Source organism: Bombina bombina, chromosome 2 (genome assembly GCF_027579735.1).
Source record: "Bombina bombina isolate aBomBom1 chromosome 2, aBomBom1.pri, whole genome shotgun sequence".
In the NCBI taxonomy this organism is placed as follows: Eukaryota; Metazoa; Chordata; class Amphibia; order Anura; family Bombinatoridae; genus Bombina; species Bombina bombina.
The window spans coordinates 1,293,465,075-1,293,489,507 of NC_069500.1; the positions used below are offsets into that span (position 1 = coordinate 1,293,465,075).

Sequence of the window (24,433 nt, forward strand, 5' to 3'; positions counted from 1 at the left end):
TCCGAGTGACGACGTATATTGTGTCATGCTTTATTTACAAAGATATTTGACACAGCAATGATCTAGTAAGTTTGTTTGCCTTTTAGATAGTAACAATCTGAATGTATAGGGAGGGAGATGTTAAAGAAATAAGGGCTGTTACTTAATTATTGTTTGTTCAATACACAGATGCAGTGGGGATTGTCATGTATTTTCTGATTCTATTTTCTCCACATAGGCCCTCCAACGTTGGGCACTCACAATTTTATTGACCCTTGAGAACTGGTTAATAGCTAAACTATCCAATAAAACCCTTTGGGTGGAAAGCTAGAGTCTAGTAACAGGGTATTCCTATCCTGTAGGTTTCTTTATGATAAAAATCTGCCACTAGACAATTCTCACTTTTGATAGCAATTACAACTAAATATTTAATATGGCTGTAATTAGCTTGCATAGTAAACCGAATTTTAGATTCCAATCTGTTCAATTTATTTACAAACTTAGAGGCCTATTTATCAAAGGTCTTGCAGGCCTGATCCAACAGCGCGGATCAGGTCCGCCAAGACCTTGCTGAATGCGGAGAGCAATACGCTCTCTGTATTTCAGCATTGCACCAGCAGCTCACAAGAGCTGCCTGTGCAAAAGCTGCCCCCTGCAGACTCGCGGCCGCCAGCAGGGAGGTGTCAATCAACCTGATCGTACTCGATCGGGTTGAATTATGGCGATTCCTGTCTGCCTGCTCAGAGCAGGTGGACAGGGTTATGAAGCAGCGGTCTTTAGGACCGCTGCTTCATAACTGCTTTCTGGTGAGCCTGCAGGCTCGCCAGAAACACGGAGGGTCAAGCTCCATACGGAGTTTGAAAGATAGGCCCCATTGTCAGCTGTTACATTGTGCCCGTCCCCCCATATCAAAAACAAATCATCTATTTATAGAATTGTAACCCTTGATGGAGTAAGAAAGAAGAGAGGACAGGAGATGATTGTCAGATTTATTGAAATAGGGTACAAACGGTCAAAAATAAGTAAGGCCCAGAGAAGGATTACCGTGGATTAAAGGGCACTAGTAACCCCAATGAACCACCTTCTTGTGTTTTTACCCCGTATATAATTTAAAAAAGTTACGAATGAAAAAACATAATTTATGCTTACCTGATAAATTTATTTCTCTTGTAGTGTATCCAGTCCACGGATCATCCATTACTTGTGGGATATTCTCCTTCCCAACAGGAAGTTGCAAGAGGATCACCCCCAGCAGAGCTGCTATATAGCTCCTCCCCTCACTGCCATATCCAGTCATTCGACCAAAACAGACGAGAAAGGAGAAACCATAGGGTGCAGTGGTGACTGTAGTTTAATTAAAATTTAGACCTGCCTTAAAAGGACAGGGCGGGCCGTGGACTGGAACACTACAAGAGAAATAAATTTATCAGGTAAGCATAAATTATGTTTTCTCTTGTTAAGTGTATCCCAGTCCACGGATCATCCATTTCTTGTGGGATACCAATACCCAAAGCTAAAGTACACGGATGATGGGAGGGACAAGGCAGGAACTTAAACGGAAGGAACCACTGCCTGTAGAACCTTTCTCCCAAAACAGCCTCCGAGAAGCAAAAGTATCAAATTTGTAAAATTTTAAAAAGGTGTGAAGCGAAGACCAAGTCGCAGCCTTGCAAATCTGTTTCAACAGAGGCCTCATTTTTAAAGGCCCAGGTGGAAGCCACAGCTATAGTAGAATGAGCTGTAATCCTTTCAGGGGGCTGCTGTCCAGCAGTCTCATAGGCTAAGTGTATTATGCTCCGAAGCCAAAAGGAGAGAGAGGTTGTCGAAGCTTTTTGACCTCTCCTCTGTCCAGAGTAAACGACAAACAGGGCAGATGTTTGACGAAAATCTTTAGTAGCCTGTAAGTAAAAACTTCAAGGCATGGACTAAGTCCAGATTATGCAAAAGACGTTCCTTCTTTGAAGAAGGATTAGGGACACAATGATGGAACAACAATCTCTTGATTGATATTCCTGTTAGAAACCCACCTTAGGTAAAAACCCAGGTTTGGTATGCAGAACTACCTTGTGTGAATGAAAAATCAGATAAGGAGAATCACAATGTAAGGCAGATAACTCAGAGACTCTTCGAGCCGAGGAAATAGCCATCAAAAACAGAACTTTCCAAGATAAAAGTTTAATATCAATGGAATGAAGGGGTTCAAATGGAACTCCCTGAAGAACTTTAAGAACCAAGTTTAAGCTCCACGGGGGAGCAACAGTTTTAAACACAGGCTTAATCCTAACCAAAGCCTGACAAAATGCCTGGACATCTGGAACTTCTGCCAGGACACTTTTGCAAAAGAATAGACAGAGCAGAGATCTGTCCCTTTTAAAGAACTAGCTGATAAGCCTTTGTCCAAACCCTCTTGGAGAAAGGATAATATCCTAGGAATCCTAACTTTACTCCATGAGTAACTCTTGGATTCACACCAATAAAGATATTTACGCCATATCTTATGGTAGATTTTCCTGGTGACAGGCTTCCGAGCCTGTATTAAGGTATCAATGACTGACTCGGAGAAGCCACGCCTTGATAGATTCAAGCGTTCAATCGCCATGCAGTCAGTCTCAGAGAAATTAGATTTGGATGATTGAAAGGACCTTGTATTAGAAGGTCCTGCCTCAGAGGCAGAGTCCATGGTGGAAGAGATGACATGTCCACTAGGTCTGCATACCAGGTTCTGCGTGGTCACGCAGGTGCTATCAGAATCACCGATGCTCTCTCCTGTTTGATTTTGGCAATCAGTCGAGGGAGCAGAGGAAACTGGTGGAAAACACCATAGGCCAGGTTGAAGAAACCAAGGAGCTGCTAGAGCATCTATCAGCGTTGCTCCCGGGCCCCCTGGACCTGGATCCGTAACAAGGAAGCTTGGCGTTCTGGCGAGACGCCATAAGATCCAGTTCTGGTTTGCCCCAATGATGGACCAGTTGAGCAAACACCTCCGGATGGAGTTCCCACCTCCCCCGGATGAAAAGTCTGACGACCTTAGAAAATCCGCCCTCCCAGTTCTCTATGCCTGGGATGTGGATCGCTGACAGGTGGCAAGAGTGAGACTCTGCCCAGCGAATTATCTTTGAGACTTCTAACAATGCTAGGGAACTCCTGGTTCCCCTTGATGGTTGATGTAAGCCACAGTTGTGATGTTGTCCGACTGAAATCTGATGAACCTCAGTTGTTGCTAACTGACTCCAAGCTAGAAGAGCATTGAATATTGCTCTTAACTCCAGAATATTTATTGGGAGGAGTTTCTCCTCCTGAGTCTACGATCCCTGAGCCTTCAGGGAGATCCCAGACTGCGCCCCCCCAACCCTAGAAGGCTGGCATCTGTTGTTACAATCGTCCAATCTGGCCTGCGAAAGGTCATACCCTTGGACAGATGGACCGAGAAAGCCACCAGAGAAGAGAATCTCTGGTCTCTTTGATCCAGATTTAGTAGAGGGGACAAATCTGAGTAATCCCCATTCCCACTGACTAGCAAGCATAATCTGCAGCGGTCTGAGATGCAGGCACACAAATGGCACTATGTCCATTGCCGCTACCCATTAAGCCGATTAATTCCATGCACTGAGCCACTGACGGGCGTGGAATGGAATGAAGGACATGGCAAGCATTTAGAAGTTTTGATAACCTGGACTCCGTCAGGTAAATTTTCATCTCTACAGAATCTATAAGAGTCCCTAGGAAGGAGACTCCTGTGAGTGGTGATAGAGAACTCTTTTCCACGTTCACTTTCCACCCATGCGACCTCAGAAATGCCAGAATTATCTCTGTATGAGACCTTGCAATTTGAAAGCTTGACGCCTCTGTATCAGGATGTCGTCTAGATACGGAGCCTCCGCTATGCCTCGCAGTCTTAGAACCGCCAGACGTGAGCCCAGAAAATTCTCGGGGCAGTGGCAACCGAAGGGAAGAGCTATAAATTGGTAATGCCTGTCTAGAAAGGCAAACCTTAGGAACCGATGATGATCTTTGTGAATCTCGGTCTGTGCAAGGCTAGGCATCCTTTAAGTCCACTGTGGTCATGTACTGACCCTCTTGGATCATGGATAGGATGGTCTGAATAGTTTCCAATTTTGAATGATGGAACTCTGAGGAATTTGTTTAAGATCTTTAGATCCAGATTGGTCTGAAAGTCCCTCTTTCTGGGAACCACAAACAGATTTGAAATAAATCCCTGTCCTTGTTCCGTCCGCGGAACTGGATGGATCACTCCCCATTACTAGGAGGTCTTGCACACAGCTTAGGAATGCATCTTTCTTTATCTGGTTTGCTGATAACCTTTGAAAGATGAAATCTCCCTTGTGGAGGAGAAGCTTTGAAGTCCAGAAGATATCCCTGAGATATGATCTCCAACGCCCAGGGATCCTGAACATCTCTTGCCCACACCTGGGCGAAGAGAGAAAGTCTGCCCCCCACTAGATCCGTTTCCGGATGGGGGGCCATTCCTTCATGCTGTCAAGGTATTTGAAATATTATTAAATAATATATAGAAATATATTTAACTTTATCTAATAAATTGTGGATGTGAAACATGGTCTGTAGGACAAAGGATTAGATCTTCCCCACTCCAATTGCACAGGAGACATTCTTGGCTGAAAGGAGAACAAAGGATTATCTCTGGCAGATCTCACACACTCAATATGTTAAATTATGGCAATTGTATAATTTAGCAAGGAACTAAAATATAACAGTTTCAGGATACAGGCAATATATGGAGACGAAATGTCTGAATTACCCTTTTGGAACTGATCAAAATCATGGAGAGACAGCTTTTATGCACATGGTGTTAATTTTTAAATACACATCTGCACTGCTGGCTAAACAGGGAAATATGCTTGTTTTAAAGACTCTTACAACTCCTCATGGATTGACCCCATGTGAGCAATAAAGGCCTTGAAAACACAGACAAATGCTAAGGTGTGACTCTGGAAGTTACACGTAAGCAGACAGCAAATAACATTTTTTTTTCTCTCTCTGTTTAAATACATGCCCCAGAATGTATTAACTATAGAAATTTGGGAAATTGTTCTAATTCTATATTATTATTACATGGGTATTTGCTAAGCTTGGGAGGTAACTGTTTTAGTCAGTCAAAAATGTGTAATAACCTCTGTTTTTGCTAATATTTTTCAGACAGATAAATTTCAGATATACATAGAAATGATATATATGTTTTGAAAACACCAAAGAATCTTACCTTAGCCCTCCTGTGTTTTTAAGAATATAAATAAATACTTAATGGACCCATACCAATACTAATGATTGGATCATCTCTAATAATTATTTCTATTTTTATTGCAGACAACCATTGGTCATGAGCATCAATCTAGAAAGAGACGGAATGCCGCATGAAATGAATTAAGTCCATATCATATAAACATACAAATAAATGTTTATAAGTTTCACATACATCTTTTAAAATATAGTGAGATGAAAATATGGAAGATACTTTGATGTGATATGACTATGAGATATATACATTTGATGTGATATAACTATGAAATATAAGTTATTTTAAATATAATGTTAGATATGTGATGTTTCATATCAAATGATCAGAAATTCATTACGATATAACTTATCCAAAAACAAATATTACTGACATAGTCTGTCGCAGTAAATTATGATAAAAAATTAATAACCATTTCATAGAAATACTGACTTAAGCTGTTTTCAAATGTTGCTGTGTCTGTTTGTGCTGCCACCTGGTGTTATGTTGCCGAGAACTACAGCCAGAAGGTTCTTTCTGGCTGTTAAAAATGAAAATTTCCAAGGGCCAATCCGATTTAGACTTCCCAGATAACCAATGGGAAGGTCAGCTCCCGTAAGTGCCACCCACATGATGTCATCAATGATTATATAATGGGAGTGTTGAATGCACAAGACGAGAGTTGTCTGTAACTTGTTGAAATTAGTGATCTGATTTTTGGCTGCGATATACCTGAAAAAAAAAAAAGTTCACTTCAGCAAGGAGCTTAAAACTTATCCTTGATTTTGTGCAAAAACCTTCTTTCATAATGAGATGACCTAAAGACCGCTACGAATTGGTTCAAAATTGGTGAAGTATATTGTATTTTAAATTGGTAGTTATAAGCCTAGGTATTGTTCAAATCTGTGTCTGAATTGGCTAAGTAACTCATCTATACAAGTTCTGATATTGTCGGTTAATTTTGTATTAGGATAAATTGCAGTTAAATAGCAGAATATATATTTTATCCTATTGTTTTATAAACACTGTTTAGAATTGTATTGCTTGGATGTTAAAGGTTTTTAGTCCCATTGTGTTAAATAAATAAGGCTGAATTGTGAAGGTATATTGTTCTGGGTTTTGTAAGAAGAATAGCATATCTTAAGAGTTGGTTCTAACGCATATAAACTTTTATTTAGTTTCCTTTTATTGCAAATATAGTTCAATATGTTTATGGATATTAACTAAATAAAAGAATTCAGATATTTATATTAATTGTATGGTCTAGTAGGTGCATGGTTGATAAGGGTTTCTATTTCTTTGTATTGTGTTTATAACCCTGCCATAAACTTATATATATTATTTGGATAGCACTACTAAGATTTTCATAAATATACTGATATAATAATTGGAGGCACTGCTGAGATTTATTAATATCCATCATAATTGATATAATATATTTGTAAGTAAATAGAAATTATTATAAAAGAGAAAAAAATTCATATTTCGATATTATATTTTGAAGATATATTTTTTTTTGAAAAGTTGAAACTATTATTTTCATATTTCGAGATTGACATTAACATCTTGAAATATTATTAAAGATTAATTTTGAAAATTAATAAAACTATTAATTTTTTCATATTTTCAAAATTGGTCAAAAAATATTAATTTTTCAATATTTTCAAAATAAATCAAAAATATTAATTTTTTCATATTTCGGAATATTAATTTTTCATATTTCAAAATTAATAATATTTTTTTTGAAATATAAAATTTTTCCTTCTCCTCTTTTTATTGGCAAAAATCTGTATTAGCGTTTTAGTTTAACTAAGTACCTAAACCAATATAATAATGTCTGTAGCCAGAAGCGATCATCATTTTAATCTCTATACATAGCAATGAAATTGGTCCCCATAACCATACCTATTACTAAAGGTCCAGGTCCTTAAGAAAGATATCTTAAGTTACCTTAAAGGGAAGTTCTAATATTTGTGGGATGAATTAAATGATTTTATGGATATGCTTGAAACTAGGGCTAAAAATATTTACCGTTAATAATAATATGTGGAATGAGGAGAATGAATTCTTCCAGGAATTATTAATGATTAATCAATGCAAAAGATCCCAAACTAAGCGAGAAGAACTAATACTAAAATCTTGGCCCCTTTTTTATATGCATAATTGACGAAATGTCGTTTTGTGTCACAGACAAACGATTGCAAATACAGGAGCTAGAAAATAGTATTCGTTCCTCGCGCAGACGCGAAGAGGGTTTTAAAAATAGCCAAAAATAAATGGATGAATTTAGCCCAAACCCTAGCACCTAGATAAGCACAATATGGACTTAATCGCGGCAGATACAAGATTTAAATAAACATGGCTTGCTCAATGCAGAGAGAAATTAAGCGATTTAAAAAGGTCATATCGCCATAACTGAAAACCCCCTATATTAGCAGTGAGAATAATACAGATAATGCCTAACTCCTTTAGCGAACGCGTCAGGGGACGAGGTACGAAAATATATAGAACAACATAGACAAATGACCCCCTAACGGGTCAGAAGTAGATTTCCCCAAATAGACAATCCCTCAGGATGTAAATCCAAGAGGACAGCTGTAGCGCAGCTGCTAGCGAGTGGGAGGGAAACTCTAACAGAGAATCCCAAAACAGTCTGATAAAGTCTATGATTCCCATAAAATAATCACTTTCGTACAACGCGCAGTCCTATATTCTCCAATAAGGGAACAACATCTGTAATTGATCATTTACCAGGCTTTTGAAAATGCGTTTAGCTATAATGAATGTTACAAGTGAGAAATTGAAAATTGAATTTCTGCCTTGGGTATTTGACAGTAGGCATCCACAAATTCTTTGTTTCACTAAAGGATATGAATATTCATTCCTGGAATGGGGTAAAACAACAATGCAGAAAAGAATTCGGGCAATATCGCACTAAAAACTGCCGCGAAAATAGCGGTATATGGTTTAAAGTGTCGTGCGAATCAGAGTCCAGTCGAATTCCTTTCTGTATTGAAAAATGCGTACAGTATGGCTGAAGATAATCCCCAGATTCTGATGGCTCAGAATTTGTAAATTTATCTTTTTGAAGCATTGCCTACACCCATCAAAAATCAACTTAGCTAGAGATTTTGATGAGGACTGCTCATTGGAATGGCTGATCAAAGAGAGTACGAAGTTATATACTCTATTCAGCAGTCCAGTGAGCAGGGGTTAAAAAGGAGTCAAAACCCCAAATTGTGGCAGAAACTAGGGTGTCAACTAGCCCCTCAATTTTGGAGTCTAACAAGAGGACTTATGCAGAGGTGGCCAGTCCAAAACAGGCCATCTCCAAGAGGTTTAATTCTGCCCCTCCCCCTACACAGGTTGAGGCGCAGGGAGACTATAACCAAAGTGGGGGACATAATCAGGTGAATAATTACTCACAAAGAGAATACTCACCAAATAATTGGTATCCGCGCAAGGGTAGATACAATAGACGGCGAAGATATTCTCAGGGTAACCAGACACCCCAGGTATATAATGCTCCCCAAAGTACTAATGCTGAACAAGCTGAACCCCAGGGGCAACCACGCCAGAATAGAAATAGTGGCCCTGATTCTGAGGGAACCCAATGGTCCAGGAATCAGTACAATGGGGCACCAAGAGATAGGCCCAGGGGTAGAGGTAATTTGTACAATCAGGTAGATATGCTGTTTACCCAATTAAATCGGTTGAGCGAACAAATCGCTGATATGAGTCAAAAATCTACGGCTCAGCAACCGAACAATACTTTTTTAGGGGTACAGCCAGTGGTCAGCAGTGGACCACAGGCACAGTCATAAATACTGCAGTATCACCTGAAGGGGAGGGGAGAGATATACAAAATGTAGTAATAAATATCAATGATACTAATCATGTTATCTCCCCACAGACCGGAAACGGACAAATTAGCTGTGACAATGAGCGACATCAGCCGGGAAAAATTAACCAAACTTTTCCTCTGCAGTGTTCTCTTAACATTATTTCTACAGATGCAGTACACAAGAACCCAGCTGACCTTGTCATAGGGGAAACAGGTAGGTATGAAATTTCCTCTGCATCGAATGACACAGCGGATCCAGGTAAAACGTGGCGAAGCCCACAAATGTATGAGAATGCAAATTTTATGTGTGAAATGATAGAAACTGCAGGAAGATATTATGTACTAGTTGAGCTGCAAGATTCAGTCTCCAACCCTATCAGGGGATTAATTGACACTGGGTCACAGGCAACTATCTTATCCCACAGATACTACACACAGCTAAATGAGCTAACACCCCACAAACCTAAAATAAAAGAATTTGACGGTTCTCTAATAGGTGTTGGGGGTGACTCCCTAAAAGTTTACGGTACTGCCTGGTTAAAATTTAAATTGGGGAACAGGGTCATAAGACACCCTGTCATTATAGTGGATCTGCCAACTGATCGTTTAATTATTGGTAGTGATCTCCTGAAACGATTAAGCACCATAATTGATTGCATAAATAATGTAATTTGGTCGCAAGTTAAACGGCCTATCAATTATGAAAAATCTGGAATATCTCACGCCCGACATAGCTGTCACGTGGTGGAAGAGAAACCAGATGCTGTGGAGATTCATTTCAGGAATAACTCTGCACCTGAAATCACTATTCTACAAATAGACGATCAGACTCCTTTTAGTGGCTCTGATGGTAATACTTTTAAAATTTCGCCTGGAAAGATAGCGAATATTTCCCTAGATGGCGATGTATTAACCATATCACTCCACAAGGGGGATCATAAAATCCCTAAGGGGGGAGGCCACACTCAATACCTCACAGGGATTGAGAGAGTTAAAGAGGATCTATTTATCCCTATACAAGTGCATGACCTTGGTAAAACCGAGTATGCTAAAATAAACTTAAAACAGGAAGCTAGCTATATAAGCGAAGGTTTATTAGCGCAGATAGCTGAACCTAAAGTGATTAAATATCTTTCTCCCCAAGACCACAGTGTCAGCAACCTGGATGACAGGTCTGAAAGCTATAACATCACCGCTAGGTGCTTATTATCTATCTCTATAGGAAATAAGTCAGTGAAGCACCTGTTTTTAGTTTTAAATACTCCCCATAATCAAATATACATTGGCAATGATATCTTACATAGATATGCCATACAAATAGATTTGATTAATTCTTGCCTCTGGAGCAGGTTAAAGGGGGACCCTGAAGTATTTCAGGATGAAAATGCAGCCCTGAAATCAAACCAGCAATTGCCATATGCTGTGAATATGCAGGTATCTAGCGATGTTATAATTCCTGCTGGGGCTGATAAACTTCTTTTACCCTTACAGGTAAAGAGAGGTCAGAAATTAAAAACTTCTGAAACACTAATTTGCCTCTCCCATAGAATACAAAATCTGGGTGTCACAGTGACTTACACTCCTATGGTGAATATTGGAACTGTTCCAATAAATATTATTGTGCATAACATGACCCCACAGGATATAACATTATCCAAGGGAACTACCATAGGATATGCACTGGAATCAAGTTATTACACTTTTGGATTCCAGAATAATGTAATTGGGCTAATACCTGAAGGATACCTAACTGAAGAACAATTAATAGAACAATCCTTTGCATCTATGCCAGAGGGTCTATTTAATATTCAGTCTATTTATCCCTTCAGCTCAGAGGAAGGCATCTGTAAAATTGAAGAAGCCTCTCTGGTGTTTGATCAGCCAATCAAACAGCAAGATTACCCCAATACCCAGAGTCATGGGAGCAATGTAAATTATAATCAAGGGGATCTCACCTCTAGACTGGAAGAAGCCTATGAAATAGGACAGCCTGAAATCTTTCCAGGATTTCAGCAAATAGTCGAAGAGCAAATATCCTTAGCTAATGGCTGTTCTAGCGATGATGAACGCCAACAGCTGCGAGAACTCCTGATGGAGTACAAGGATATTTTCGCTAAGGATTCTTATGACTGTGGTACCACAGACTTACACATTGCAAGAATACAAACAGATCCTAATGCGCCACCTGTATTTGTCAAACAATACAGACTTCCCTTAGCCTCATATGATTCTCTTGCAGAGATCATAAGGAATTTGGAAGAAAGAGGTATTATCAGACAGGTGCACAGCTCTTATAATAATCCTATTCTAGGTGTCCTTAAGCCCAATGGACAATGGCGTTTGTGTGCTGACTTAAGACAGCTAAACAAACGAGTATACATGTCTGGCTGGCCTGTACCATACATTGACCAGTGTCTAGCACAAATGCAGGGATCCAAAATATTCACTGCCATTGATTGTGCACAGGGATATTGGACCATAAAGGTACATGAAGAGGACCAATATAAGCTAGCATTCTCCTTCCAAAAGGTTCAGTATGCATTCCAGAGACTTCCATTTGGATACATAAATTCTGGACATGAATTTGCTGTATTCATGCATAAGGCTATGCCTGACGCACTGGAAAGGGGGACCTTATCTTATGTTGATGATGTTTTAATCAAAAGCACAGACTTTGAAAAACACATTGCAGAGCTTAAACACGTCCTCAGCCAACTTAAAAGGGCAGGTGTCAAATTATCCCTGCAAAAAGCTCAATGGTGCCGCACTCGTGTAAACTTCTTGGGACATGAAGTTACCTCTGATGGATTAAATCCCCAGAAGAAAAAGGTGGAAGCTATAGTGAATTCTAAAAACCCAACTAACTTAAAGGAATTGAGATCATTCCTGGGTATGACGAATTATTCTCGCAAATTCATTGATAATTATGCGGAATTAGCTAAACCACTACTACTTCTTCTAAAGAAGGATGTGAAATGGCACTGGAGTGAGTCTCAAGAGACAGCCATCAGAGAGCTGAAGAGAAAACTCACTCAAGCACCTTGCTTAGCGTACCCTGAAGGTGGTAAACCTTTCTACTTAGAAACAGGGTACACAGATGTAAGCATGAGTGCTGTGTTATACCAAAAGCATGATAATTTGAACAAAGCCATTGCTTATGCGAGCAAAAATCTATCCCCAGTAGAAATAAAGTTTAACGATTGCGAAAAAGCCCTCTTATCTACTGTATGGGCTCTACAAAATTTCCGCAGCTATATACAGGGCGAGAAAATTATTGTAGAAACGGCCCACCAGCCTTTGCTATATTTGCAAAGTGAGAGAATAAGAGATGGGAATTTGTCTAATAGCCGCATAACAGCGTGGACTCTTTCCTTACAAGGCTGGCCCTTAGAAATTCGCTACAAGCAGAATAAAAAGAATCCAGTCGCACAAGGGCTTGCTGAGCTCCACGACTGTACTGCTAGAGATCCTGGGGAACAATTATCAGAAGATGATTTTCTGGAAGAACAATTGCTTTCCCCATATAAAATGTACAATGAAGACCATTGTCAAACATTACCTTGGGTATATGTTGATGGTTGTTCTTACCATGCCACTATTGATAATGAGCGCAGACTAGTCGCTGGCATTGGTATAACTGGGGCAAATGGATTCTCAAATATATCTGTAGGTTTCAACATTGGACCAAGATCCAGTCAAGTTGCAGAACTAACTGCTGTTTTCAAAACCATTGAAATGGCTATTGAACATGGTATTCATGAATTTGTGATCATAACTGACTCAAATTATGTGCGTGACAGTTTTGTTGAATACCTGCCAACTTGGAAAAGAAATGGCATGCAGAAAAGCAATAACAAACCAGTCAAGCATGGCAAATTGTTCTGCGAGATTGATAATCTGGTAGTATCCAATGATTTAACCATACACTGGAAAAAGACCAAGGGTCATTCCAGAGTTTTAGGTCCTGATAAGGAAGGCAATGACCTTGCGGACTCATTAGCCAAACAAGGAGCCATAACTGGAGAACTCCTTAATATTGAACACTTAATGGGTGCAATTCAGGTAGAAGCCATTACCAGAAACCAGGCAAAACAACAGAGTGAGCCTAACTTGGTACAATGGAGTCAGGATTCTCCTAGTGAGGACCTGATCACTAGTCAAAAAGAAGACCCCATTGTAGGCATCTTCTATAAACACATAGAAGATCCTGAAAGCAACCCCATCTCAAAAGATGATTGTATTGGCAAAGAAGATCTGAGAATCTTAATAAAATCTAAATCACAATTCAAATTACAGGATGGTTTGTTAATTAGAACCTCCAAAACTGGCATCCAACAGTGGGTAGTACCCACCAAGTTCAGAGGTCTAATGCTTCAACATGCCCATGATGCTCCCACATCTGGTCATCGCGGTGCCAAACTCACGTACGAAATATTGCGTGACTACGCTTTTTGGCCACACATGTTGAAAGATGTTCAAACCTACTGTCAAGGGTGTTTAATCTGTCCACAGTTCCAACCCACTGCACCAACGCATAGAGCGCCATTGCAGAAAAGGGGGATGGTAATGCCATGGTCAGATATACAAATTGATTTTATTGGTCCGGTAACAAGGTCATCAAGAGGTAACAAGTACATGTTAACAGTGACATGCCTGTTCACTAAATGGGTAGAGTGCATTAGTGCACCTAACAATAGTGCTGAAACATGTGCAGCATTGCTCATCAACCATGTATTTTCCAGATTTGGTTTGCCCCAAAGAATCGAATCAGATCGGGGGACCCACTTCACTAGCGAAGTGATGACAAAAATGTGGAAAATACTAGGGGTTAAAAGAAAGCTCCATATTGCTTATAGAGCTGCCTCAAGTGGTGGTGTAGAGCGTTACAACCAATCCATTGTTAAAATCCTCAAAAAGTTTGTGAGTGAAACAGGTAAAGACTGGGATATAAAACTACCTCTAGTCTTAATGGCATTAAGAGCAACTCCAAGTAGTGCTACCAAGATGTCACCTTTTGAGCTGATGACTGGTAGAAGAATGGTTCTACCTCAGCATCTGCTGTACCGTACATCAGACCAAAATTTGATAAACGCTGCCAATACACATCAATATGTGGAAAACTTAAGAAAGCACCTGCAATATGCCTTTGCATTTGCTCAAAGGAATTTAGAAAGAGCCGCAACTGCCACTAAAACCTATTATGATCTCAAAACATCCAAAAAGGAATATGAAATAAATGATAAAGTTTATCTTTATAACTTTGGAAGAGATCAGGTTAGGGAGAAGAAATTTCTTCCCTCATGGAAAGGTCCTTTTGTCATTACTGACAAAATATCTCCAGTGGCCTATAAAATACGGATCCCCAAAAATGAAGGTTTCATAGATAAATGGGTACATATAAATCAACTGCGGGCATGTCATCCCAGGTCCCAACTACAAGTCATAGAGGGAGAATGAAGTGTCATATCCCCAAATGCACTAAAGACATACTGTAATTTAAAGATGCCTAACTGATAAACATGAAAGCTCAAAATAACAAACTTTCTTCATAAGAGACTGTCTATGAGGTATACGGTTGATCCTCATCAAATACCACTGACTTTAAGCCAATTCAAATACATGTGTCCTACATATTTTTGAATTGGAAAGGGGGATTTATGTCAAGGTATTTGAAATATTATTAAATAATATATAGAAATATATTTAACTTTATCTAATAAATCTGTGGATGTGAACATGGTCTGTAGGACAAAGGATTAGATCTTCCCCACTCCAATTGCACAGGAGACATTCTTGGCTGAAAGGAGAACAAAGGATTATCTCTGGCAGATCTCACACACTCAATATGTTAAATTATGCAATTGTATAATTTAGCAAGGAACTAAAATATAACAGTTTCAGGATACAGGCAAATATATGGAGACGAAATGTCTGAATTACCCTTTTGGAACTGATCAAAATCATGGAGAGACAGCTTTTATGCACATGGTGTTAATTTTTAAATACACATCTGCACTGCTGGCTAAACAGGAAATATGCTGTTTTAAAGACTCTTACAACTCCTCATGGATTGACCCCATGTGGAGCAATAAAGGCCTTGGAAAACACAGACAAATGCTAAGGTGTGACTCTGGAAGTTCACGTAAGCAGACAGCAAATAAACATTTTTTTTTCTCTCTCTGTTTAAATACATGCCCCAGAATGTATTAAATATAGAAATTTGGGAAATTGTCTAAATTCTATATTATTATTACATGGGTATTTGCTAAGCTTGGGAGGTAACTGTTTTAGTCAGTCAAAAATGTGTAATAACCTCTGTTTTTGCTTATATTTTTCAGACAGATAAATTCAGATATACATAGAAATGATATATATGTTTTGAAAACACCAAAGATCTTACTTAGCCTCTGTGTTTTTAAGAATATAAATAAATACTTATGGACCATACACATACTAATGATTGGATCATCTCTAATAATTATTTCTATTTTTATTGCAGACAACCATTGGTCATGAGCATCAATCTTAGAAAGAGACGGAATGCCGCATGAAATGAATTAAGTCATATCATATAAACATACAAATAAATGTTTATAAAGTTTCACATACATCTTTTAAAATATAGTGAGATGAAAATATGGAAGTTACTTTGATGTGATATGACTATGAGATATATATTTGATGTGATATAACTATGAAATATAAGTTATTTTAATATAATGTTAGATATGTGATGTTTCATATCAAAATGATCAGAAAATTCATTAAGATATAACTTATCCAAAACAAATATTATGAATAGTTGTCGCAGTAAATTATGATAAAAATTAATAACCATTTCATAGAAATACTGACTTAAGCTGTTTCAAATGTTGCTGTGTCTGTTTGTGCTGCCACCTGGTGTTATGTTGCGAGAACTACAGCCAGAAGGTTCTTTCTGGCTGTTAAAAATGAAATTTCCAAGGGCCAATCCGATTTAGACTTCCCAGATAACCAATGGGAAGGTCAGCTCCCGTAGTGCCACCCACATGATGTCATCAATGATTATATAATGGGAGTGTTGAATGCACAAGAGAGAGTTGTCTGTAACTTGTTGAAAATTAGTGATCTGATTTTGGCTGCGATATACCTGAAAAAAAAAAAAGTTCACTTCAGCAAGGAGCTTAAAACTTATCCTTGATTTGTGCAAAAACCTTCTTTCAAATGAGATGACCTAAAGACCGCTACGAATTGGTTCAAAATTGGTGAAGTATATTGTATTTTAAATTGGTAGTTATAAGCCTAGGTATTGTTCAAATCTGTGTCTGAATTGGCTAAGTAACTCATCTATACAAGTTCTGATATTGTCGGTTAATTTTGTATTAGGATAAATTGCAGTTAAATAGCAGAATATATATTTTATCCTATTGTTTTATAAACACTGTTTAGAATTGTATTGCTTGGATGTTAAAGGTTTTTAGTCCCATTGTGTTAAATAAATAAGGCTGAATTGTGAAGGTATATTGTTCTGGGTTTTGTAAGAAGAATAGCATATCTTAAGAGTTGGTTCTAACGCATATAAACTTTTATTTAGTTTCCTTTTATTGCAAATATAGTTCAATATGTTTATGGATATTAACTAAATAAAAGAATTCAGATATTTATATTAATTGTATGGTCTAGTAGGTGCATGGTTGATAAGGGTTTCTATTTCTTTGTATTGTGTTTATAACCCTGCCATAAACTTATATATATTATTTGGATAGCACTACTAAGATTTTCATAAATATACTGATAATGCTGTCTTGGGGGCAGCAGCAGGCTTTCTGGCCTGCTTGCCCTTGTTCCAGGGCTGGTTAGGTTTCCAGGCCTGTCTGGAATGAGCAACAGTTCCCTCTTGTTTTGAAGCGGAGGAAGTTGATGCTGCTCCTGCCTTGAAATTTTGAAAGGCACGAAAATTGGACTGTTTGGCCTTTGATTTGGCCCTGTCCTGAGGAAGGGTATGACCCTTGCCTCCAGTAATGTCAGCAATAATTTCCTTCAAGCCAGGCCCGAATAAGGTCTGCCCCTTGAAAGGAATGTTGAGTAATTTAGACTTTGAAGTCACGTCAGCTGACCAGGATTTAAGCCATAGCGCCCTACGCGCCTGGCGGCGAATCCGGAATTCTTAGCCGTTAGTTTAGTCAAATGAACAATGGCATCAGAAACAAATGAGTTAGCTAGCTTAAGCGTTCTAAGCTTGTCAATAATTCAATGGAGCTGTCTGGATGGCCTCTTCCAGGGCCTCAAACCAGAATGCCGCCGCAGCAGTGACAGGCGCAATGCATGCAAGGGGCTGTAAAATAAAACCTTGTTGAATAAACATTTTCTTAAGGTAACCCTCCAATTTTTTATCCATTGGATCTGAAAAAGCACAACTGTCCTCAACCGGGATAGTGGTACGCTTTGCTAAAGTAGAAACTGCTCCCTCCACCTTAGGGACCGTCTGCCATAAGTCCCGTGTAGTGGCGTCTATTGGAAACATTTTTCTAAATATAGGAGGTGGGGAAAAGGGCACACCGGGTCTATCCCACTCCTTGCTAATAATTTCTGTAAGCCTTTTAGGTATAGGAAAAACCTCAGTACACACCGGCACCGCATAGTATCTATCCAGCCTGCACAATTTCTCTGGAATTGCAACTGTGTTACAGTCATTCAGAGCAGCTAATACCTCCCCAAGCAATACACGGAGGTTCTCAAGCTTAAATTTAAAATGAGAAATCTCTGAATCAGGTTTTCCCGAGTCAGAGATGTCACCCACAGACTGAAGCTCTCCGTCCTCATGTTCTGCATACTGTGACGCAGTATCAGACATGGCTCTAACAGCATTTGCGCGCTCTGTATCTCTCCTAACCCCAGAGCTATTGCGCTTGCCTCTTAATTCAGGCAATCTAGATAATACCTCTGACAGGGTATTATTCATGATTGCAGCCATGTCCTGCAAGGTAATCGCTATGGGCGTCACTGATGTAATTGGCGCCATACAGGGAGTGCAGAATTATTAGGCAAGTTGTATTTTTGAGGATTAATTTTATTATTGAACAACAACCATGTTCTCAATGAACCCAAAAAACTCATTAATATCAAAGCTGAATAGTTTTGGCAGTAGTTTTTAGTTTGTTTTTAGTTATAGCTATTTTAGGGGGATATCTGTGTGTGCAGGTGACTATTACTGTGCATAATTATTAGGCAACTTAACAAAAAACAAATATATACCCATTTCAATTATTTATTTTTACCGGTGAAACCAATATACCATCTCAACATTCACAAATATACATTTCTGACATTCAAAAACAAAACAAAAACAAATCAGTGACCAATATAGCCACCTTTCTTTGCAAGGACACTCAAAAGCCTGCCATCCATGGATTCTGTCAGTGTTTGATCTGTTCACCATCAACATTGCGTGCAGCAGCAACCACAGCCTCCCAGACACTGTTCAGAGAGGTGTACTGTTTTCCCTCCTTGTAAATCTCACATTTGATGATGGACCACAGGTTCTCAATGGGGTTCAGATCAGGTGAACAAGGAGGCCATGTCATTAGATTTTCTTCTTTTATACCCTTTCTTGCCAGCCACGCTGTGGAGTACTTGGACGCGTGTGATGGAGCATTGTCCTGCATGAAAATCATGTTTTTCTTGAAGGATGCAGACTTCTTCCTGTACCACTGCTTGAAGAAGGTGTCTTCCAGAAACTGGAAGTAGGACTGGGAGTTGAGCTTGACTCCATCCTCAACCCGAAAAGGCCCCACAAGCTCATCTTTGATGATACCAGCCCAAACCAGTACTCCACCTCCACCTTGCTGGCGTCTGAGTTGGACTGGAGCTCTCTGCCCTTTACCAATCCAGCCACGGGCCCATCCATCTGGCCCATCAAGACTCACTCTCATTTCATCAGTCCATAAAACCTTAGAAAAATCAGTCTTGAGATATTTCTTGGCCCAGTCTTGACGTTTCAGCTTGTGTGTCTTGTTCAGTGGTGGTCGTCTTTCAGCCTTTCTTACCTTGGCCATGTCTCTGAGTATTGCACACCTTGTGCTTTTGGGCACTCCAGTAATGTTGCAGCTCTGAAATATGGCCAAACTGGTGGCAAGTGGCATCTTGGCAGCTGCACGCTTGACTTTTCTCAGTTATGGGCAGTTATTATGCGCCTTTGTTTTTCCACACGCTTCTTGCGACCCTGTTGACTATTTTGAATGAAACGCTTGATTGTTCGATGATCACGCTTCAGAAGCTTTGCAATTTTAAGAGTGCTGCATCCCTCTGCAAGATATCTCAATATTTTTGACTTTTCTGAGCCTGTCAAGTCCTTCTTTTGACCCATTTTGCCAAAGGAAAGGAAGTTGCCTAATAATTATGCACACCTGATATAGGGTGTTGATGTCATTAGACCACACCCCTTCTCATTACAGAGATGCACATCACCTAATATGCTTAATTGGTAGTAGGCTTTCGAGCCTATACAGCTTGGAGTAAGACAACATGCATAAAGAGGATGATGTGGTCAAAATACTCATTTGCCTAATAATTCTGCACACAGTGTATTAGCGTGCGTCCCCTGAGCGGGAGGCGAAGGGTCTGACACTTGGGGAGAGTTAGTCGGCATAACTTCCCCCTCGACAGAACCCTCTGGTGATAATTCTTTTATAGATAAAGACTGATCTTTACTGTTTAAGGTGAAATCAATACATTTAGTATACATTCTCCTATGGGGCTCCACCATGGCTTTCAAACATAATGAACAAGTAGGTTCCTCTGTGTCAGACATGTTTAAACAGACTAGCAATGAGACTAGCAAGCTTGGAAAACACTTTAAAACAAGTTTACAAGCAATATAAAAAACGTTACTGCGCCTTTAAGAAACACAAATTTTCCCAAATTTTGAAACAACAGTGAAAAAATGCAGTTACACTAACAAAATTTTTACAGTGTATGTAATAAGTTAGCAGAGCATTGCACCCACTTGCAAATGGATGATTAACCCCTTAATACCAAAAACTGAATAACAAATGACAAAAACGTTTTTTAAACAGTCACAACAACTGCCACAGCTCTACTGTGGCTTTTTACCTCCCTCAATACGACTTTTGAAGCCTTTTGAGCCCTTCAGAGAAGTCCTGGATCATGTAGGAAGAAGCTGGATGTCTGTGTCTGTAATTTTTGCTGTGCAAAAAAACGCCAAAATAGGCCCCTCCCACTCATATTACAACAGTGGGAAACCCCAGGGAACTGTTTCTAGGCAAAATTCAAGCCAGCCATGTGGAAAAAACTAGGCCCCAATAAGTTTTATCACCAAACATATGTAAAAAACGATTAAACATGCCAGCAAACGTTTTAAAATACACTTTTACAAGAGTATGTATCTCTATTAATAAGCCTGATACCAGTCGCTATCACTGCATTTAAGGCTTTACTTACATTACTCTGGTATCAGCAGCATTTTCTAGCAAATTCCATCCCTAGAAAAATATTTTAACTGCACATACCTTATTACAGGAAAACCTGCACGCTATTCCCCCTCTGAAGTTACCTCACTCCTCAGAATATGTGAGAACAGCAAAGGATCTTAGTTACTTCTGCTAAGATCATAGAAAACGCAGGCAGATTCTTCTTCTAAATACTGCCTGAGATAAACAGTACACTCCGGTACCATTTAAAAATAACAAACTTTTGATTGAAGAAATAAGCTAAGTATAAAACACCACAGTCCTCTTACGACCTCCATCTTAGTTGAGAGTTGCAAGAGAATGACTGGATATGGCAGTGAGGGGAGGAGCTATATAGCAGCTCTGCTGAGGGTGATCCTCTTGCAACTTCCTGTTGGGAAGGAGAATATCCCACAAGTAATGGATGATCCGTGGACTGGATACACTTAACAAGAGAAAGTCTGTTTATATATATATTGGGACATTGTTGCATTTGATAATGATTTAAAAGGAGCCTGCACAGGTCATCTCTAGTGGGTTTCCATAAAGGAAAGCATTTAAAGGATCGACTGAATTGTGCAGATCCAGTGGCAAGTTATACATTGAAAAGCTGGACCATCATACCGGGATGTTATAGATCTGATGGATGTGTAACGTGTAATTCCTGCATTACTGGACAATCTTTTAGTCACCCTCACACTGGTAGAGATATTGTTCTGAAACATATGCTTACATGCACCTCAGTCATGGTTGTATACATCATTAAGTGCCTATGTGGGGAAAATGGAACACCCCTTTAAGGAAAGGATGGCTAATCATCAGTCCACAATAATGTTAGCCTTAAAGGGAAAAGGCCAATGAAAATCCTGTGGCTTTGCATATTCTGGAGGCTCTCCACACTGTAGCTGACTTAAGGTGTATACTAATTGACCAAGTGCATAAACCACCAAGGAGTGGTGATGAGAAAAAGCTGCTGCTTCAGAGAGAAATACAATGGATTTCACAAATTGAGAACTTTGTTTCCACATGGGTTGAATAAACAGATGGTATTGTCCTGTGTTTTGAGTGAAAGATGAAGGATGTTGGATGAATCCATATTGTGGGGTGACCTGAAACATGCAGGCATGGACTTTGAAATTTAAATAGTCTTGATCTTTTCATACAGTCTGGGATTTAAGAAATTTGTTATGATATAATGTAAAGTTCAGCCTTGGCATGACAATTTAATATTGGGGTTTAAATATAATTTGTATTTAATTTGAGTATGCTAATTGGCTCTGTGCTCTATATGGATTAGTTATTAGCATATGTGTAAAATATTTTTGTTGGGTTTGGAAAGTTATTTTTGTGATGAAAATGTTTCCGGTTATCGCAATGTCAAGAGTCAGACAGCTTGCTCTTTATTGGGGTATTTGCTTTTGGTTTCCCTTCATAAAGATCCAATGTTCGACGGGAACCTTTGGGCTCTGTGAATAAAGCTTTGGAATTACCAAGTGCGAGGTGTGTGAAGCTCTTTTTTATATGTGTTTATGTATGTATGTATGTATATATGTATGTATATATATATATATATATATATATATATATACACACAGAGATTTATGTAGTTTTGGCAGCTGCCCTACAGCTGCCTACACCACTTTCTAAATGGCCTTATGTATAGTAGATGCTTTAGTATAATTTTAGGCAGAACAATTGAAAGGTAATTTCAGTACCTGGAGTCCCCTTTTCACCCTTTTCTCCTTTCCTGCCATCTCTCCCATCTCTTCCTGGGAGTCCAATTCGTCCATGAGGCCCTGTTGCTCCATTAGCCCCAGGAAGACCTGGCGGACCTGGTGATCCCGGTATGCTACAGATATATCTTTGGTATGGATGTTCTCCTTTGAGTACATTTTTTAATGGTTGTCCACTTGTACAGATAGCAATGCTTGTGAAGTACAGGAAAATCAACATTATCGACCCTAGGAGCAAAAAAAAAAAATTTAAAAAAATGAATCTTATATTAATCTATTTTCACTGCAACAAGTAGTTTTATATACAGTAAACATATTAACGCACGCACACACACAAACACAAACATATATATAAATATATCTCAATGGCATATACAATTTAATCATTTATTTGAGCGTTATTTATCACACAATTTCAATATCAGATGAACTTTATCAAAGAATAACTCAGTTTAGATTTTATAATATTTACATCATGCACAATGATGGGACAATCTAACATATTAATACAGTCATATGTAAATCATAACACCATTTGTAAAACCTTTTGCTACAACATATAATTAGTTACAAGAGGAATAGTGACAGTTTTCTGGCAATCAGAACTTAGGAATGATAGCATAACGTACAATTGGCATTCCTGTAGAAAATAATAGCTGTCACAACTCATTCCAGCTTCTGGTATTTTAATTCCCCGACAGTATTTTGATCACAGGCCAGACAAATAACTGGAACAGGATTGAAGATCAAGTCGTTGGTATGGAATTAAAACTCTAAAGTTGTTTCATCATAGCTTAGTACTTGAGAGCTGTATATGTTAGTATGATGTTAGTTTCCCTGTGATATTAATAAGCTGCCTAGTATTGACCCCCCATATTGTCCAGTCATTAAAACCTTACCCAAGCCCCATAAATAAAAACCCGACAAACATCATCTGTCATGAAAAGCCGCCAGCTTCCTTTATTAAACATGTTACAACAACAATATATAAACATTTTAAAACCAACAGAGCTTGCCCTGCTAACAACTCCTCCATACCTCCAATCACAAGGCACGCTCTCCCTTGTAACCCCAACCTCTCCGGTTACCCCAACAGGAAGGTACCAAATGGCCGTTCCAAATGGCATAAGCTACAAGTAAGCACCCCAGCCACGAGTTGCACACAAAAAAAAACATGAAATGTAGATTCCCTAAGGCCCCATAGGGAGAAGGGGGGGATTGGGTTAGAACTCCTATGACCTACTAGAGTTAAACCTGAGTACTATAGTAGGTAGTGCCTTATGTCATATGCATCACAATATTCAAAGGAAGAGGGGACAGAAAAGAGAGGCATAATCTGGCACACTTGTTGGAGAAAAAAACGATTCTATGTATACTTTGGTGTTGTATTTTGGTGTTTATTTAAAACGTAACTTCTTATATAATTATAATATTTAAAAAGAGAGTGGAAAATTCCACTACTAAAATTTTCTACAAATAAAAATGTGTCATAGTAACAATTGACACACAGAACTCTTCTCTGATATGACACAGTGATCAGTCTGTGTCATAAAGCCTAGTTTGTGAAGATCTTAGCGATAAATATTATAAATATAGACTCAATATTAGTAAATATCAATTAAATTCCAAGGGCAGTAGTTCCATAAATACGTGGATTTATATATAAGTATCAATTATCCACTTTAAGCTATAGCAAAACATCATATCTCATGAGTGGTGGGTTTTGAATCTGTATTAGGCTTTTAAAGAAATTATTTGTAATAGTCTAATGCTTTGGATTAAGGATATCACAGGTTTAATGACAAAGCCTATTGGTCCAGTATATAATTCAATTTGGGGAATACATCACAATTGTTATATATAGTATCCAAGACCTGCTATGTCATTATACACTGTTTGGTTCATTCTATGGAATTAGCGATATATATCATTAACATCATATTTCTATAGACAAAAAAAACCCCTTACAGATATGCCCAAGCAATAACAACGAGACTATGTTTATAGTGTTAAATATAACTGTGATTGTACTATAAACCACTTGAGCTAGTGAGCCGATATCAGAGGATCACATTTTAAGCTAGATTCTATGATAGAATTAGTCCTTGACAGATATAGCCAAGCGGGTAACAACGGGATTATATTTTAAAATACTTCCTATGACTATTCCCCTTTACCG

The 24,433-nt window shown here is 38.7% G+C and overlaps 1 protein-coding gene across 2 annotated transcripts in view; it reads right to left on the bottom strand.

Moving 5' to 3' along the window:
* The window catches only part of C1QTNF7 (C1q and TNF related 7), a 270,844-nt gene that overhangs the window by 62,237 nt on the left and 184,174 nt on the right, over positions 1-24,433 (bottom strand). For both annotated transcript variants that reach the window (XM_053704127.1, XM_053704128.1), the window contains exon 2: positions 22,237-22,482. In XM_053704127.1, coding sequence (XP_053560102.1) covers positions 22,237-22,474 — 238 coding nt within the window. In that variant the 5' untranslated portion in view covers positions 22,475-22,482. The remainder of the gene's footprint in view (positions 1-22,236; positions 22,483-24,433) is intronic.